The sequence below is a fragment of the Astatotilapia calliptera genome, chromosome 3 (genome assembly GCF_964374335.1).
Source record: "Astatotilapia calliptera chromosome 3, fAstCal68.1, whole genome shotgun sequence".
Classification (NCBI taxonomy): Eukaryota; Metazoa; Chordata; class Actinopteri; order Cichliformes; family Cichlidae; genus Astatotilapia; species Astatotilapia calliptera.
In genome coordinates, this window is record NC_137424.1 from 52,055,130 (window position 1) to 52,074,910 (window position 19,781).

Consider the following 19,781-nt stretch of genomic DNA (forward strand, 5'->3'; position numbering starts at 1 on the left):
AAAAGAAGTATTTCATTGGGACATTAAATTAGATTTAGGCTTTAAACAGCACTCGTTTGGATTTGTGTACATGAACACGAACTAATTAATTATATTTTAATGAGTCAAAGGAGCTTGCAAAGAAAAGCGTCTGGACTTCTTTAAGTTGCTTGAAGACGTTTCACCTCTCATCCGAGAAGCTTCTTCAGTTCTAAGGTCAAATGGTGGAGAGTCCCAGATATAAACCTAGTGGGAGTAACCCCCCACAGAGGGACAAAAGGACCCCCTGATGATCCTCTAATCGCCTGAGCCAAGGTGTGAAACTGGGTGTGGGTCCCAATCAGCCAGAGTTTCGGGTGTGTTCATTGTGAAACCTGGCCCCACCTTATCATGCGAATTCCTGAGGTCAGATGGCCCAGGATGTGAGTGGGCGTTAAGGCGTCTGGGAAGGGATCTCAAAACTGGATTATAGATGGCAGAGAGTTGGTGTCGTAAACCCCCGCCTCTGTTCAAAGATGGTCGCTCACAGTGGACATAGATGGCTTCTTTCACTCCTCTTTCAAACCATCTGTCCTCTCTGTCCAAAATGTGAACATTGGCATCCTCAAAAGAGTGTCCTTTATCCTTAAGATGCAGATGGACTGCTAAGTCTGTGTTTTGGAGTTTTGTCTTTCGGGTGAACCAGTTTTTGTCTGAGCGTGTTGCTGGGTCTGAAATGCACTGGGATGTCATGCTTGGAGAAAACTCTCCTGAGTTTCTCTGATACACCGGCTACATAGGGGATGACAATGTTGTTGCGTCTGTCCTTCTTATCCTCCCTCGCTGGTGTCTGGTCTTCTTTTCTGTGCCTCTTTGCTGACTTTAAGAACGCCCATTTAGGATAGCCGCACGTTTTGAGTGCTTCCTTTACATGTGTGTGTTCCTTCTTTTTTCCTTCAGGCTTAGAGGGAACATGTTCTGCCCGGTGGTGTTGGGTCCTAATTACTCCAAGTTTGTGTTCCAAAGGGTGATGGGAGTCAAAGAGGAGGTACTGGTCCGTGTGTGTGGGCTTCCGGTAAACTTAGATGTTGAGTTTGCCATTCTCTTCAATGTGCACAGCGCAGTCCAGGAAAGGCAGGCAGTTGTCCTTTGTGTCTTCCCTGGTGAACTTGATATTCTTATCCACAGCGTTAATGTGCGCAGTGAAGGATTCCACTTCTTGTGTCTTGATTTTGACCCAGGTGTCGTCCACATATCTGTACCAGTGGCTGGGTACTCTTCCTTTGAAAGAGCCAAGAGCCTTCCTTTCCACTTCCTCCATGTAAAGGTTGGCTACAATAGGTGACACGGGGGAGCCCATGGCACAGCCATGTTTTTGTCTGTAAAAGCCTTCGTTGTACTTGAAATATGTAGTGGTGAGGCAGAGGTCTAACGGTGTGCAGATCTGATCGGGTGTGAAGTTGGTCCTGTCCTCCAAGAAGCTGTCTTCTTGTAGTCGTTTTCTGACAGTCTCCACGGCCTCTGTGGTGGGTATGCAAGTGAAAAGAGAGACTTCACCGACAAGGTCCAGAAACTTACCCTGGATCCAGATGAAACCATGGTGTCCTTTGATGTAGTCTCTCTTTTCACTTGCATACCCACCACGGAGGCCGTGGAGACTGTCAAAAAACGACTACAAGAAGACAGCTCCTTGGAGGACAGGACCAACTTCACACCCGATCAGATTTGCACACTGTTAGGCCTCTGCCTCACCACTACATATTTCAAATACAACGAAGGCTTCTACAGACAAAAACATGGCTGTGCCATGGGCTCCCCCGTGTCACCTATTGTAGCCAACCTTTACATGGAGGAAGTGGAAAGGAAGGCTCTTGGCTCTTTCAAAGGAAGAGTACCCAGCCACTGGTACAGATATGTGGACGACACCTGGGTCAAAATCAAGACACAAGAAGTGGAATCCTTCACTGCGCACATTAACGCTGTGGATAAAAACATCAAGTTCACCAGTGAAGACACAAAGGATAACTGTTTGCCTTTCCTGGACTGCGCTGTGCACTTTGAAGAGAACGGCAAACTCAACATCTAAGTTTACCGGAAGCCCACACACACGGACCAGTACCTCCTCTTTGACTAACATCACCCTTTGGAACACAAACTTGGAGTAATTAGGACCCAACACCACCGGGCAGAACATGTTCCCTCTAAGCCTGAAGGAAAAAGAAGGAACACACACATGTAAAGGAAGCACTCAAAACGTGCAGCTATCCTAAATGGGCGTTCTTAAAGTCAGCAAAGAGGTACAAAAAAGAAGATCAGACACCAGCGAGGGAGGATAAGAAGGACAGATGCAACAACATTGTCATCCCCTATGTAGCCGGTGTATCAGAGAAACTCAGGAGAGTTTTCTCCAAGCATGACATCCCGGTGTATTTCAGACCCAGCAACACGCTCAGACAGAAACTGGTTCACCCGAAAGACAAAACGCCAAAACACAAACTTAACAATGTGGCGTATGCTGTACAGTGCAGCCAGGAATGCTCAGACCTCTACATTGGAGAGACCAAACAGCCACTTCACAAGCGCATGGCACAGCACAGAAGAGCCACCTCCACAGGACAAGACTCAGCTGTCCATATGCATCTTAAGGATAAAGGACACTCTTTCGAGGATGCCAATGTTCACATTTTGGACAGAGAGGACAGATGGTTTGAAAGAGGAGTGAAAGAAGCCATCTATGTCCACTGTGAGCGACCATCTTTGAACAGAGGCGGGGGTTTACGACACCAACTCTCTGCCATCTATAATCCAGTTTTGAGATCCCTTCCCAGACGCCTTAACGCCCACTCACATCCTGGGCCATCTGACCTCAGGAATTCGCATGATAAGGTGGGGCCAGGTTTCACAATGAACACACCCGAAACTCTGGCTGATTGGGACCCACGCCCAGTTTCACACCTTGGCTCAGGCGATTAAAGGATCATCAGGGGGTCCTTTTGTCCCTCTGTGGGGGGAAACTCCCACTAGGTTTATATCTGGGACTCTCCACCATTTGACCTTAGAACTGAAGAAGCTTCTCGGATGAGAGGTGAAACGTCTTCAAGCAACTTAAAGAAGTCCAGACGCTTTTCTTTGCAAGCTCCTTTGACTACGATGACCTGGATGACTGAGAACCTTCACAGATATATTTTAATGAATATTTTATGAGACCAGGCTGGTATATCAAAGGTATGTGGTGGAGTAAGTATAAATGTATTAAATCCATACGTATAACCTTGATCATGGAAGTAATATGTCCTTTTAAACAGACACCACCAATCAGGCTCACCCTCAATACGACATTTACTTTTTCTTTTCCTCTTCATCTCACTTGTTATCTTCTGCTTTCACCTCTTCCTCAGTTCCAAGACAAGAGCAGAACCTTTTCAATAGACTGAGTCTGTTTAGTGTTTTGGAATAGCCCACTCTGTCTAATGGCCCTTGACATGCTGGATGAAGGGAGATTTGTTGTTGCATGTGTGTATCTATAAGTAAGATACAAAGAGAGGTAAATAAATCGAGGAAAAGTGTTTTGAAGATAATAAGTGATTGTAAAAAAATGCCAAAACACAAAATGAGCTCTGCCAAAAAAGATTTTAAGACTGAAATCTACTTTAGTATGAGAAAAAAGGATGGAGAAAAGATTTATGATGTTCCTTGAAAATTCAATTTAAGGCGACACAGTACGACTACGCGCCTGTTTTTTCATGCAATTTAAATTTTGACATTTTAAATATATTTTACATAAATGTATTTGTGACCAAAATACAGATATTGTTTAGTAAAGCTTCACGATCGTACCCCCCACCATGCCTCGTAATTTCATAAAAGAAATGAAATCATCGTATTATAGTCAAGATTACTGATTGTTTACCGATTTAAATTTTTACACCTAATACTTACACTGGCAAGCTAGCTTAATACATGATAGCTGATTGCTATACAGCTTTCTTTTTGGCTCCTGACAGTATTTCTTCAAAAAAAAAACTAAAAGACAAAAACAACCATTTCAGTTACCTTAAGGTGCTTTATATTGTAATGCAAAGACTGTATAGACTCCTACACTTTCTATAAAGGTCTTGGCTCATATTTGGATAGATGTAAAACCTCATTTTCATAAATTTCATAAAACTGACAATGCAAACATTTGAGTGTACCTAATAATTTGGGGAAGATCTCTGATTAAATGTTTACCCTGCCTGGGTTTTTCCCCTTAACTTCAGTCAGAGCTGAAAAACAACCACTGCTGACATTTCTACTTCCTCTTCGCACTTTTTAAATAAAATACTGTGAACTACATCCCCAAAACAGAAAATCTGACGGTGTGTATGTTTTGTTACAAGTGGGATATTTTTTATTTTTAGGAACTCTACAGCCTCACACTCTGGCTTGTGTGGACGAAGCCTTTGTTTGCTTTAGCAAAGCTGCTGTTTAGAAATCACTAATTCAAAGTCAGACCTTTTCCCTATTAAGGAATCACTGCTGTTACCTTCATGGCAAGTAATGCTGCCCGGCCTGTTTGCGGCACTTTAAAGTACGGACATTCTTTTCCCTCTTTTTTCCTGCTTTAATCAAAAAAAAATAAGAAAAAAAATGAAAGTAGCAGGGAGCAAATGAAGACTGCTGTGTGCTGCTGGGATAAAGAGGTCAAATTCTCATGACTGCAGGAAATTAAAGTTTATTTCCAAAGCACACAGCCCCTCCCATTGAACGCATGCCTCATCCAGCTGAGGCTGATCTGCTACTGATGAGTGTGTGCATGTACATGTGTATGATTACATAATGCACATTCACAGGGAGATAAGGTGACAGACAAGACAAAAACAAAGAGGGGATAAACAGCCCAGGCTTTGATGTTTAAAAGACTCTGCTACCTTCCTGCGCTCCGACTGAAGATGTTTGACGGAGGAAATCAAGGAAAATGATGCATTCAATGTCAATCACAGGTATCTAAAATCTCCTGCAGGCCTAATGAACAACCAGAAACATTTCATGCATGTTGCTACCTCTGCCAGATCTATTTTACAATCTATGACTGGCTGATTAAGAAGTTCAGAACCTCAACGTCACACTGTTTGTCTGAGCTGATTGTTAAACAGGCCACCTTTATTTATTACTGATGAACAGATGCATGGCTACTGTTTTGGATTTTATCTCCTAACCCCAGTTTACTATCCCATTTTGGTTGTTGTTTGTTTGTCTCTTCACCATTTTTGGCTGTGACTGATATTTGCAGCCCCTGAGATCAAGTGCACCGGATGCAGGGGGCCAAGGGACCACTGAATCCTTCCCATCTACTCCGAGACTTCTGGTAAAATAATTCTTTTAACTTCTTATTTGTGAGTAATACCACTGTGACTTTGAACTGAAACAATACTGGCAGGAGAGATGCTGTTGCGTTAGCCGATTGTTAGGTTTGCTTAATTATGTTCTTAGAGCCTTAAAAATCATCAGATCATACATGCACAATGAACATGGCTGCAATAATATGCAATAATATGAGTCAATTGCCTCGAACAGCCCATACTTTAAGCAATGTTTTACTCTGTGGTATTCTTTTTTTCATGTGTTGCAGGCATAGGAACCAAATACAAAACTAACGTAAACATAAGCAGGAAACACAGAGGCAAGTAACTGACACTGGGGATGGGTTGATAGATGTTTCAAACAATGCTCCAAAGTGTGGTTAAAAACACCCATGTCACATGACCATGGCTACATGTCACCGTGGTCACCATGGTGACAGGTCTCTCTAATTACACTGACTGCCTGTATGCTCATTATATACTGCCACTTCATTAGGTATACCTATTCAACTGCTCCTTTACACAAATATCAGCTAATCAGCTCTGTGCATTTAGACATGGGTGGTGGCTGATGAGGCCAAAGGAGAATGGTCAGACTGCTTCAAGGTGATAAGAAGGTAGGCAACAGTAACTCAAATAACTACTTGTGCATACAAAGGTATGCAGAAGAGCATCTCTGAAAATGAAACAAGGTAAACTTTGAAAGGGATGTGCTGCAGCAGCAGAGACCACAAAGTGTGTAACTCCTGTCAACTAAGAAAAGAGAACTGAGGCTAGTGAGGCGATGTTTTATCAGGGAACAGAGCATCATTTAAACTCCAGCCTAAGTATTATTGCTGACCACATCCATCCCTTTATGACCACAGTGTCCCATCTTCTGATGGCTGCTTCCAGCAGGATAACAAACCATGTCACAAAACTCAAATCATCTCAGACTGCTTTCTTGAACACAACAATGAGTTCACTGTACTCAAATGGCCTCCACGGTCACTTGATCTCAAGCGAACAGAGCACTTTTGGGATGTGGTGGAACAGGAGATTCGCATCATGGATGTGCAGCCCATAAATCTGCAGCAACTGTGGGATTCTGTCATGTCAATGTTTCCATGTTTCCAGCATTTTGTTGAATTAAGACAGTTCTGAAGTCCAATGCGGACCAACCCAGTACTAACAATGAGTAACCAGTGAAGCAGCCCGTGCTCATATATTTCAGATTATCAAAGCATTGAAAGTTTTTACTCTTTTTAATGCATAACTTTTTATATCTTGCTGCTATACCTGACTAGAAAATCATCATCTCAAAGACGCTCACCTGGTTTAATAAATATTTAAGGATCGTAAGCACAAATCCAACTACAGGTAAAAAGCCAAGAGTTTTAAGACTGAAATGATCCAGGGAAGTAATAAAAGGACAAAAAAGAAAAAGAAGGAAAACGAGAGGAAGTGGAGAGAGAGTTAGTTTGCAGTCCCTGCAGAGCAGCGACTCATAAAACAGGGCATGAGAATGAACTCCAGACCACACCAAATAAGAGAAAAATCTGTCACTCAAGTACCAACACACTTCACAAAGAATTCCTTGGACCCTGCCAGCAAAACTAAAAACCACACTTGTGATGCATACAACATTCAAATACCTGCATACGGGGGCCACACACGAAAATAAATGGAGAGTGGAATATATACAAACTGTACAAGCACACTGGAGAAGGTTTATGGGAGCGATTTGTCCTTCAGTTCCAGCAGGATGAAGCACCCAGAGAATAAAGGGAGCGGGCACATAGAGAGAAAAGTGAGATGAAACGCGAGGAATGAAAACACGTACGGAGATGGGGAGGGAAAAAAAGCAACAAAAGACGGACTGGAGGGAGGGAGCGCAACGGGAGGTGATGCTGAGACTGTAATAGACTGGGTGGCCTGGAGAGATTACAGCCCAGGGGAGAAACCGAGGAGGAATATTCCCACACTTACTCAGAGAGCACTTTGTCTGTGAGACGGGCCGAGGAAACTTTTAGGCATATATACACTGTGAGCTTTTAGTTCATTTACACATGCACTTATATGGTCATTTACTACAAATAAAACAGTCTGTTAGGTTAAATAATCGATTTACGTTCTGCTTTTCTTACACAAACCTCTCCGGTTAATTAAGTTCTTCACATCTGCTGCTGCTCATTAACCAAAAAGTTGACTTCATAAAGAAACAAGGAAAGTATGAATGTGAGCTGTTTTACAAGCTGCACGCCGTCTCGCTCTCACTGGGTTTACGTATCTTGGAAGAAACTGTTTGGGTCAGTGAGTCTGCTGTTTACAACATCACTAAATCAAAGCCGGCTCTTTTTCAGGAACACAAGGCATTTAAAGCAGCCAAGTTTATTTCGTCCACGTGGGATATTTGTGAAGTTTATGTTGGAGCATTAAAATCACATATGCTAAGGACATCTACCATGATAGTAGTGATCACCACGGGGGGGTGGGGGGGACAAAAACAAGTAAGAAAACAGATGGTATAAAGTGAATTAGTCATCTTTCCCATTAACGTTACTGTTTAATTGAACCCTGACCTGATGGGACAAACACACATATGAACAAGAGAGAAGAACAAGATTTCCCAAAAGCACGGAGCACGGGGAGTCTCACAGGATGTGTGACACATTAGAAACATTGTCTGCTAAAAGTAGATTTTCTTGGAGCATTAATATCAAAACAAGTGTTCACTCTAAAGTGTATTTACATTGTAAGGGCATAAAACGTGACTCACAACATGGGTAACATATGCGTTACGAAGGTTCCTCTCTTGTGAGACTTTAAGTAATGCGAGAAGCCAATAAATTTGTAACAGAGCATTGGACAGACTAAACAAGATCCCACAGAGCAACAATGATACCATTAGATGAGCAAAAGTAGCGTTTTATGTCACAACATCATTAAAAGATTACTGGACAAATTTCCATTATATTAGTGCAAAACATTGACATAGAAGTTCACTTACAGATGCTTAATCTTGTGCTAAACATAGCTAAAAATGTCCTCTTTTTACAAGGGTAATCACAATATGTGTTGCCTGAAGCCAGAAGTTTCCAGGGCGTCTTCGCACTAAATTCCACCACACATACTTATTTTGGACATGTGTGAAAATCCGAAAGAGCTGCTGAAAGAAATAGACTTTGAGTTTGTTTTGGATGCCTCAGATGTTTGTCAGACATCCAGAGAGTGGACATCTAGCGAGCGACTAGACCTTCAAACAAAGCCTTGTATGTACAGATACCCAGATACTTCGGTGAACAACCAAAACACTCACACGTTCGAAACTTTTAAAGCTGATTTAAACATCTAAAGACCTCCAACAAAAGGTCCTGAACTTTGTAGATCAGTCAAATGCAGAAAGTTTAAACATCCACAGACGTCTTGAACGTTTCTGTCCAGTGCTGGGTTCCTCTCTCCTTATGTTGTCACCGCTACAAACAATGAGTGAGGAAAACAAAAAAAAAATACAACTTAGAAGGCACACTTTGAATCTGTTGAGCTGCAGCACGGACCGGCAAATTTAATGAGAAAAGAGAACTGACACACATCATATATTTGAGCATATTTATTTGTTAAGTGAATATTAAAAGATAGTGCAGCTGGTGTTACCAGTTCTCCAATGCAGTCAATAGACTTTAAAAGATTGCCACTTGATGTCTCCTGATGAATAAAGAGATCCTGACAGAAAATCTCATGCTGGGCATTTTTGAATCTGACCAACCAAGAGTTAGCCATTTGGTTATCGTTAGATGCACCTGTTTGCGTATCCTGTTTTTCCTCTATTTCATTCTAATAGTGACCACAATTTACTAAATGAACAAATATTTTATTAAATAAGACTAAATAACAACTGAGACAGTAAACTCATTGAGAAAGTTTACTGAGATGAAGGGCGAGGAGGCAGAGAGATGATTTTGTCTATATTTCTGTGCAGCTGGGTTTGTTTTGGCAACCACAGAATTTACGTTTATGGCGATTTTCAGGCAGCCACATCCATCGTTTATGTGAAGATTGAATCACAGCTAGAACATGAGGCCAGTGTAAAACCTGCAGGTAAAAAGGGCAATGCAGGTGTTTTATTTAAATATGCTCAAGTTAAAGCAGCTAATTCAGAAGGTCTCATGTAGTGGAACCTATAAAAACCTCATGGGACTTTAAACGACGCAGAAAATGGGAGAATTTTTTTCCCCATGTATTCATGTGTGGATTGTAAATAGTTAAATAGTCCTATTATGTTGTAAGAAACTGGGACTGTTGTGGAGGGCCGCTCAGATAAGTGCGGCTCTCTACAACAGTCCAAGCTTCTTATGTGGGCCATTGGAAAAATGAATTCCCCACTCGTGCTTTGGATAATTTTAGGCATGAAATTAAGGTGAATTAAATTACACTTCTTTTTTTTTCATTAACACAGGAATTTTGTTTACAAAAAATCTCCACAAGGGCCTGTAGGCCCATTTTGGTGCATGCATGCATTGTGAAAAGTTGCAGAAGTAAAGTGGTCGTATCCCAATTGTAAATTTTATACTCAAGGGGAATTGTAAAGCCCTTGATATAATTGAGCTCCACTGTTTATTTGAAAACTTAAGTATACCCAGCCTCAATCAGTGACGTAGTCAAAGTTGAGGAGGTTGAAGGGTTAATAACCCTGCAAGAGAACAGTAGTATGGAAGAGAGCTTCTGAGTCTGAGAAAAGAGGCTTACATACCAGCTGGTCTCACAGGCGAAAAGCCACCAACAGATCCTGATCATACAAAGACACCAGTTGAATATTTCCATATTTCCTCAGCATCAGCCCCAGTGATCCTCCTGACCTCACTGACCCTAGGCCTCAATAAACACAAGAGGAAACCTCCTGGTCTGCAATCTGTGAGGTGTGTGAGGAATTTGCAGTTTATTAGTGAATCTAGCCCACTTTATTAGATGGCTTGAGTCCTTCAGAGTTCAAAAGGGTACACAAGATTTGCATGTAGGTCTGATGTAAGACTAAGAAAACCAAGCACCACCAAAGCCTGAATTTGGGCAACTCAGTGTGGCAAGAATTAATTTAAACTACATGAAACACTGCTATATCACTTTGTCTCCTTCACCACCACCTTTACAATTCAGTTCAGATACAGTTTGTAAAATATCAACAGTATATGTCAGTGTACAGCAGATTGCACTGTAATTTGGTTTTCTTACTCCTCCCAATTCAAGTCCATAACCCTTGACACAGTGGGTACCTTCCTCTGTAAGTAAGTATAGCCTGTCAGTCTAATGTTTCCATTAGTCAACAATTTGTGTCCATGTCTTTTTTGTTCTGTCTGATGACAGCGATACTGACGTGAGTCGCTAACTTTTCTCTTGCTAAGAGCTGCTGTTAGCTGTTGTTTTTGTTACTGTTAGCTGCTTTTAGCCAGCACTGGTGAAACTTTCTTTGAAATAGATCAAACCTTATTGTATCCGGATACTCACTCAATAAACTGATGCAATGTGAGAATGTAACTTTTTATAAGAGGTAAAGTGTGATTTTTAAGCTACTCGAGCCTAACGTTAGCTGGCATAATTTTAGGTAATGTTAGCTAGCATTAGCTAATGTTAGCTTATAACCAGCTTTTATTGTTGGTTAGCTGGCTTCTTTTCAGCCGTCACATCTACTGAAAAGAAGTAACTGCCACAATATTAGGAACAAATAAAAATATTTATGCGTGTTTATGTGTCAGTTCAGGAGAGGAAGTTTGAGTCAAGGAAGAGGATGAGGTATAAATGAGGGCGGGGAACGAAATCGTGAGAAAGTGAAAATGGAAATATATATGCACAAATATCAAATAGTCATGTATAGTTTGGAAGAACTAATTCATTAAATTACAAGTAACCCATAAGGTGTACTACATGTGTGCCAAGTCTCTAGCCACATAGCCTACTTGGTGGAACGACAATGACCATCTCAACAACGCACAGGTTACAACCCCTGTTAATGTGCTGACATTTGAACCTATGCTTCATCAGTCACCATTTTTACATTGTTACACGAAAACTAAATAGCCATATCTGGAAAACCCACACCCCTGTAAAAGCAGTGTTTATGCAACACTACTGCATAAATCAATTGTATTAACATTCAACAATTCGTCCACAATTGTGGGAGTTCCTGCTGCAACAGGTGTCTCCCATAGCACATTTTGCCATAATGACTCACACCAGGACAGCCGCACAAGTTTAAAATCAGAAACAAAACAATACCAGCTAGACTATGACTTGGAAACAGCAGTACTGGTCGGTGGTTTAAGAAGTGAATATTACCCAGCTATCTCATATCATCACCCCTAGGGTGGGAAAAAAGACAAATCATGACCCTATCCAATGCTATTTGAGATAAAGAGTCAATTAACAGAAATCACGTTGCCTCCCTTTCCCCTTCCTTATCAATCTGACACCCTGGATTCTGCTCCAGATGATCCTTAATGTCTTCCTGCTTTATGCTCATTCCTCAGATTCACAGACAAGCTGTTATGGCTCCCCTGGCAGACTGAGTTGTTGTTTTTGCTTTAGGGCAGTTCAGTCTAAGTTTGGCTGAGTGTGGCTAACCAAACTGGCGCCATACTCACCAGGTCATCGTGAACTTTTATTCTCAAACCTCATGACGACCAATCCGCCTCACCACTAAGACTGACTAATGAAATTTAACTGCATTAAATTGGCAGCAATGGTGACAAAAACAAAGTTGTCCTTCATCAGTTTCACTATTCTGGGAAGCTATTGTAATGGAGTAACTATCATGCCCTGTCCCTATGAATTTAATGGTCGGACATAGCATTTTTTCATGTTTTTAAACCTTTGGTAAATGGCCTGTATTTATATAGCGCTTTACTAGTCCCTAAGGACCCCAAAGCGCTTTACATATCCAGTCATCCACCCATTCACACACACATTCACACACTGGTGATGGCAAGCTACATTGTAGCCACAGCCACCCTGGGGCGCACTGACAGAGGCGAGGCTGCCGGACACTGGCGCCACCAGGCCCTCTGACCACCACCAGTAGGCAACGGGTGAAGTGTCTTTACCTCCTTGCCTTCCCTACAGGGGATTGTGCCAAATTTAAAAACTGATTTGCAACTTAAATGCTATTTCAGAAATCAACAGAAACACAAAACATACTCTGGCAACACTTGAACTCTGGCTATCACATGTCTATGCAAGTTACACAAAGTTTAGGCCCATTTCCAAACAATTACTTTCGCATGTGACTTAACAGCATTCTCAATTATGTGTCAGAGGAAACTGATTTTCTCTCAGATTGGGGTTATTTGTTATGTTTCACAATTACTTAAGTAACTTATTTACTATTTATAGTTTAGCTTTTCTAAAGTTGCCCATTTTCAGTAAACCAATAAAACGTAAGCCGATGTAGGACTTGGCAGCCTGGAAACCCAGAAATTACAGGTTATCCTTCCATGATGGTCAATGTAACGAAGGGTGTCTTTTAACTCAAATAATGCTGCTTTTTTTTATTAAAAAAATCAAACCAAATCCTTTGATGCCTCAAAACCAGTAAAACCTAATACTATGAAACCAAGGTAATAAGGAGGTAGATGTGACTAAGAAGGATAATCCTCAAGACTTTTATATCCTCCTGAGAACCAAGGACAAAAGAATATTCCTATTTAACTTTATTTATGATTTCCTGCCTCTTTGGAGCTAAAAGAAGCCACCCAAACACATGACATATTAATATAAAGCCCAGGATGTCCTCTGTTTAGTGCCTCAGGAGTTAGTAGGGTAGTTCAAACAAGTCAGAAGATACAGACTAAAAACAAATTCCCATTACAGAGGGCATAAATGAATAGGCCAGTACTCAGGATGATATGGCAGACAAAGGTTCAACTCCCATGACGCCCATTTTTGTTTAGTCCCAGATTCCATCAGTCCAAATTCTTTCGGGTAAAGATCAAATATGTATGCCTTAAACTAACATTTTTTTTTTAAAATCTTGAATATTCGAGCCTCCAAATCAATAAAGGTAGTATATGAGTGCTAATAAAAAATGGAAGTACTTTGGAAAATATTGAGGAATCGAGTTAAGAAATCAGTTTACACTCAACCACCATCAGATCCTTTAGAAACACCATCTCTGTCCTTCCCCCTTACCTTTAGGGATGCTGATCTTGAAGTCCAGGTCCCTCTCCTCCAGGTGGTACAAAGCGACTTCCTGTAACCTGGCTCGCTCCAGCTCCGATAGGCTCTGGATGGGAACTGGCTGTAACCGCACGCTCTGTCCCAACATGGTGGCCCACGTGTGATCCCCCTGCAGAGAAAAGAGATGGTTAAAGGATACAGAGGACACAAAAATACCTATAGAAACACAAGCCATTAATCAACAGGTACCAGATGGTCTTCAAACTAAAAAAACAAAACAAAAATCTCCACTGACATGCAATCTCTGACCATTGCCAACCAACCATCAACTACTTAAAGGCAAAAAAAATCTTCAAAAGCAAAAACAGAGAATTCAGCTGTGAGCTTTGCTTTTATCACTGTGTAACAAGATAAAGAAAGAGACCATGTTTCTTGTCAAAAAAGTCAGCGCGTTCATTTGTTTTCACTAGTCTTAAGCCTGTATTTATTTTTATTCTTAGCCTTTTATTACAAAAACCTATTGTGATGCCCTTTTTGTCTGTTGACCTTGAGATCTTTGCACAGTGAAAGCTCATTAAATCTCTGCAGACACAACCTGACCTTTTAAAAAAGGGGGAAATCCACAAGTTTAACACAGGAAGCCTGCATTTGTCATAACAACAAACCTAAATTACATTGCATATTTTATACTAAGTCTTCTGTGGCTCTAGATGAGCCTGTTTATAAGGTTTATTGGGGCCAATCTTGGTATAAAACTGCTTGATTAAAAAAAATAACTCAACTTTAGTAATTTCGAAGAATAACCCTTTCTAACTCATACAAAAAAGAAAAAACAAAACAGGAAATTAAAAACACTGTATCAAGGATTTCTACTGTTTTACTTAGTGAGGTTTAATCTACAAACATTTTCAGCTTTTTTCTGCTTGAAGGCAACATGATAATAATATTGGTGCATCAATAAATGGAAGTACTATAAGAAGTAACCATTACCAACTGCAACTCCAGATTAGCCTGCTTTACTGTATCTCATATTGATAAAATGTTATTAATCAAAAGGTATCCCGATTTCTTTAAATCTATCTTTGCTTAGAGCCTAGATACCCCCTTAATTCTCTAGCAGGCTGCCAAACATCTTCATAGCGAGCACTGGCTAAAGCTGGAAAATATTAAGATTATACAACAGTGTACAAACAGGACCTGATCTTGAATGGACAACAGGGAAATTAAATCTGCTTTTAAAAATGAGTTTTCACCATTCCTCATTTAAATATTTATCTTCTGAAACAATATTCAAAAACTCACCACACTATCAATGCCCTAGCAATTTCGAACTATTTCAAGGTGGGAATTTTACATTTTCAAGTAACTTGGAGGGAAACTTCTAAATCCATCCCAAAGCAAGTTTCGCAGTTTTCACATTTTTGTGATTTTTTTCCCTAAACTTAAGGGTTAGGGTTATTATTGTATTATTTAATGTAAGTAAGGCTTTTTTGTCCATTGTGGCAACAGTTTGAAGCCCAAAATATTAAAATGCTACTATCTCTGTAAGGTGGTAAGATTGAACTGCACAGTTTAAACACAAAGTCATAGATGGTATACATTGTAACGTATCACTGTACACACACTATATATTCTCATGCTCCTTAGTTTACTTGAAGGCCCAAAGTGTTAAGAAGTACTTCTTTGCTGTGGTAAACATTTCAGTGGTTGAGACACAGTCACAGATCGAATAAGCTAAGAATTAGCTTAAAGTCTTTTGAAGGCATTGTAAGTGTTAGGGCTGATCCCAGTTTCTCTTTGGAAATGTGGAGAACATTCAATTTTAACCTCAACACGGTTTACCTTCTACTAGATTCTCACCGAGCAGCAAGTAGGAGGGCAAGGAGCTAAATCACAGAGCTAATAAATAAGGATGGAGATGAAGAGTAGAAGAAGAATGGTAGAATCAAGAGATTTTAAGAGATGCTAAGAAAACAGGAAAAACAATATCAGGTGAATATTGAGAGGAAGCGCGGAGGGGTAATGGGGGGAGTGTTTAATGGAGGGATGAAGCGGCCGCAGGTTAATAAGAAGCATACAATCTCATTCCAGATTTTAAGTCTGTGCTCCACAACCCGTTCACCCTGTCAGACAAGCATGTGTTTCTAATATATGCATGCTGTGCGACTTTTCAGAGAGCCCAAGCGTATAGGAACTGTGCAAATCAAGTAACCAATACGTCCAAACTGTCTTTAGCAACTCGTTGATTTACTTCTATGATCTGAGGTGACTTCAAACCACCTCTGTTTGCCACGATGCCAATGGTTGTTCTGGTTCACCACATTGGGGTTAGGTTCCCCACTCTTGTTGGAGGATTGTGCCAACTTCTGTAATCTTTTAGTTTGTAAAAATTACGTCCAGATGGGATAACTTTACATCTTTGTGCCTCAAATTCTTGTGGCGTGTGGTTAAATGAAACCGCATGGGAAGTTTGTAGGGAAACGTCTCTTTGTTAAAAACTAAAGGAGATCCGAAACATGAGAAGAAGGTCCTAAGCCAAAAAGATCTAAAGACCCCACTTTAGACTTTGACTATGCATTGTATTGAATAAACATTTAAAGTACTTTGGATGAAATAATATTCTCCACAGGTGTCAGATACAATTAGCAAGGAAAAAGTAAAATATGACAAAAAATGTAGAAGAGAAGAACTTTATACTGAAAAACTATTAACTAATAGGATCATATTTAGTGACAATATGTTTCTCTGCTGATTATTCTAAAAAAAAATTGACAAACTGTCGGTCAACTCCCAAACTAAAGCTGAACTTCATGAAACTTCGTGAAAAGCCGGAACATAGCATCAAAGTTGAGATGACCTAGTCGTCATCCACACCCTCCTCCTCCCTGACCTCCAAATTTGGATTGTTTTGTAGATAAGAATAGTTTTGTTCAGCAACACAAATCAAAAGATTAAAGGTTGTGATTACATCACCAACTGCTGTGAAATTTGTTTTGTACTAATAACTCCACAGCAGTCTAAAGAAACTGGCTGCAGTTCAGGGTGTAGCATATGGTGCTCATGAGCTAGCCCCAAATGAAATGGCTAGTAGACCCAACCCACTTTTTATTTTCCAGTTAATTGTTCCCATAAAACACTAGCATGCTGCTGATGCATGCCAGTTGGTCTAGTAAGGTTTTACAAACAGTTATAAACAACAGCTAACATGAGAATTGTGGTTAAATCACAACAGACATTTGTACATGTGTCCAAAAAACAGCTGCTTGTGGTGGTCAAATGTTAACCGCTATCAGATATAGATAGCAGATTACAATTAAAGTGCCATAAAGTGGTTCTTTGTACCCGGAGGTCAAGTTCAAGGCTCGTATGATAGGTTGATATAAACATTTATGACAACCTTTTATACATAAAAATATTTAGTAAGTATGACTTCACACTTCTCACAGTTGTGTTATTTCTTGTGTCTTCTCGCTTTGTTCAGTCATGCTATCTTTTCATTTTTATTCTCTGAAGGTCTCGCTGTGCACTACGGGAGTGTGGAAACAGATCCACGTGTGCATGATTTTCTCATGACTAAATGCAGACTGCACAGCGTGATTGGACAAAATTACTTTGCTCTTAATGCTAAACACAACCAGACAAATAGGCTGTGGTGAAAGTGAAATGATGAATGATGAAAGTTTCCCACAAAAGAGCGCTGAGGCCTCATCCACATTTTCTAAAACTGGTAACATGGACTCACTCAAAGCAGCAGGGTTCAGTGGAAAACAATACCACAGGGAATATGGTCTGCTGTATGAAATGCCAAACTTTAGACATGACATTTAAGTTAAATGTCATATCTCATGAGCAGTTTTTAAACCTATACCTTATGTGTATTTTGTCTCTTGGTGGATGTTTGAACGGTCTCACCACACATTCAGGATGGGTCAGCATATCTCAATCTCTGCTTTCATGAACAATTTCAGTTGTGCTCAGAAGTTTAAACACAAGCTGTTCTTTTCTCAGGGTGGAATGACTGTGCAGCATACATCTTTGATGATTTAAATCAATCAATCAATAAAATAAACAAGAATTGGTGAACAAGTTTGAATTTATTTTGGATTTTCTCTACACAGGTTCAAATGTATGCATGCAGGCCCAAATACATTCACATCCCGACTAATAATTGATTAAATGTCTCTTAGCAAGTTGCACCTCAGTATTGCACCTTTGGCCAAATCTTTGGTATTTTGGGCATTTTGGTGGCCTTGGACCTTTCCATCGTCCCGAGTATTGGTCAATCCTATGAGTGTCAAACAAATTCTTTTTATGGTAGTAAAGAGAAGTTACCTGTTGTAGCAATCATGATCACTAATGAGAAGGTTATAGGCCTTGGCCTTGACAAGTTAAAAGACATTGTAGGTCCTTCAGCACCACTTATTAAAAGATTTAAGTGAGTGTGTGTATTTATTTGAGCCGGTATGTATTTTAAATCAATCTCCTATGACCTATTGTCCATAGAAAGAAAACAAATCTCATAAGAAGATGATAAAAAAGATAAAATACACCCAAATACTTTTGCACACCAATTCTTGTTTTTCTAAAGTCAGAAAGATGTATACTCTTTCCACCCTGGAAAAAGAACAGTTCAAAGAAGTCATTAAAAACCCCAAATTACCATGACATTCATGCCCGTGATGTAAACTGTAAGTACTGAGATTCGTTCACTGGGAAGAAACTCTAATGGTTGCAGAAGCAACCATTAGAGTTTCTCCTTTTTGTTTTTTTGGTTTGTTTGTTTGTTTGTTTTTACTACGGTAGCACTTCCCATAGCTGTTAAGGTCAGTGGTTTGGAATACCATGCCAGTCTTTTTCTTCTCGACTGGACACTACTACCAAAAACTCTAGAAGTTCATGCAGAGTGCCTGATATTAACCCCTATTGGCAATCTCGCCTTGGAAACGTCTGACCCACTCTGTCATCCTGTGAGTCATTAAGAGTCACAGGGGAAAGCTATGAATCATTTGTGAGACATCAGAGACATCATGTGAGTTATTCAGCTCACGTGGGTCCAGGTGAAAGTTGAAAACCAAGACGAGCTGCCTTAAATTCAAGCCCTTAATGCTGCCAATATCTGGGTGATCATTGTGGCTAACATTACCAAAATATGCAAACTTTTGCAAGTTAATGTTTTGTAATCTTCGGAGGCTACATTTTGGCATCTACCCTGTTATTACCAGCTGTGATCCCAGTGTCTGCTTCCCCAGTGTTAAACAATCTCACTCTGCTTCAACCAAGTTTAAAACAATTATGTTCACCAACCACAATCCAGCGTTTCTACAATCAGTAAGTGAGCGCTGCTATTCACGATGTTCTGATTACATCAAATCGGCAATGAATGTTTCAAAAGTCCATCATTTATGGTAAAGATTGTCAGGAATGGTTTGGTAAATGTTGAGTCACTCGGCTACAGATACAATTTTATTTTCATTAATAATGTGTGGGAAATGTGTCATGTCTGGCTCTGTGCTCTTTTTCCTCTTGTGATACAAAAATTTCGCTGATGTAAAACTAACTAGAAATCACTGTATTCTAAACTCAAGACTATTTTACACAAAGTATTTGATCGTAGTAACTACTTTCCAATCTTTCCAATCCATTTCACCATGAAAACAAGGAGAAAAAAGATTTAAAAAGAGTATTGTTGACTTAGTTGACTATTAAAATAAGACCCTCCTTCACTCTGTAGGTTTTCTCTTTTTGTACAATCATGAGTTTTCAATACCAGGAACTAGGAAATGAGGCAGTGCACCCACATGAAAGACAAACCACACAGGAAGGTAGCAGAAAGTGGAATACAATGACCTAAACCTCTCATTACTGATTTTAGACAGTAAAAGAAAAGCTTTTTCATTTTTTCCCCAGATGTTTACCAAAATAAACTCTGACTTCTCACAGAACTTGGAAACGTGATGACAGATAAACACATAAGAGATGAGACCTTGCGGAGCTTGAAAGAAGCAAATCAGCAGATCAAACAGGACACTGATCACTGCAATGAAGGACGTGTTGTTCAAAGCAGCACCTGCTAAAACTGGGCCCGTTTTTGAGTTTGCATTTAAAAGCAGGTCATATAACCTTGTTCTGATGCTGTGCCCCCGTCTGAAGACACAACACAGTAAGAAACATGGTGTGAGAGCTCTCGGATGCTTTTCACTCCCCCCCCCACGCTGCTGTTTTGTGTATAGTCATCTCTCCCTTGGGTGCTTCTCGCCGTGCACATCATTAACCTCAGCATTTTGTTCTGCCCCCCACCCACCTCCTACCTTCTTGGCCAAACTGTGCAAATGAGGCAAA

At 40.2% G+C, this 19,781-nt stretch overlaps 1 protein-coding gene across 4 annotated transcripts in view; it reads right to left on the reverse strand.

Annotated features, from left to right (window-relative positions):
- arhgap36 (Rho GTPase activating protein 36) overlaps nucleotides 1-19,781 on the reverse strand; it is a 79,917-nt gene that overhangs the window by 24,822 nt on the left and 35,314 nt on the right. For 3 of the 4 annotated variants that reach the window (XM_026162571.2, XM_080298510.1, XM_026162573.2), the window contains exon 2: nucleotides 13,455-13,611. In XM_026162571.2, coding sequence (XP_026018356.2) covers nucleotides 13,455-13,611 — 157 coding nt within the window. Of the gene's footprint in view, nucleotides 1-13,454; nucleotides 14,749-19,781 lie in introns of those variants that run through there. The other variant, XM_080298509.1, reaches the window with a different exon arrangement.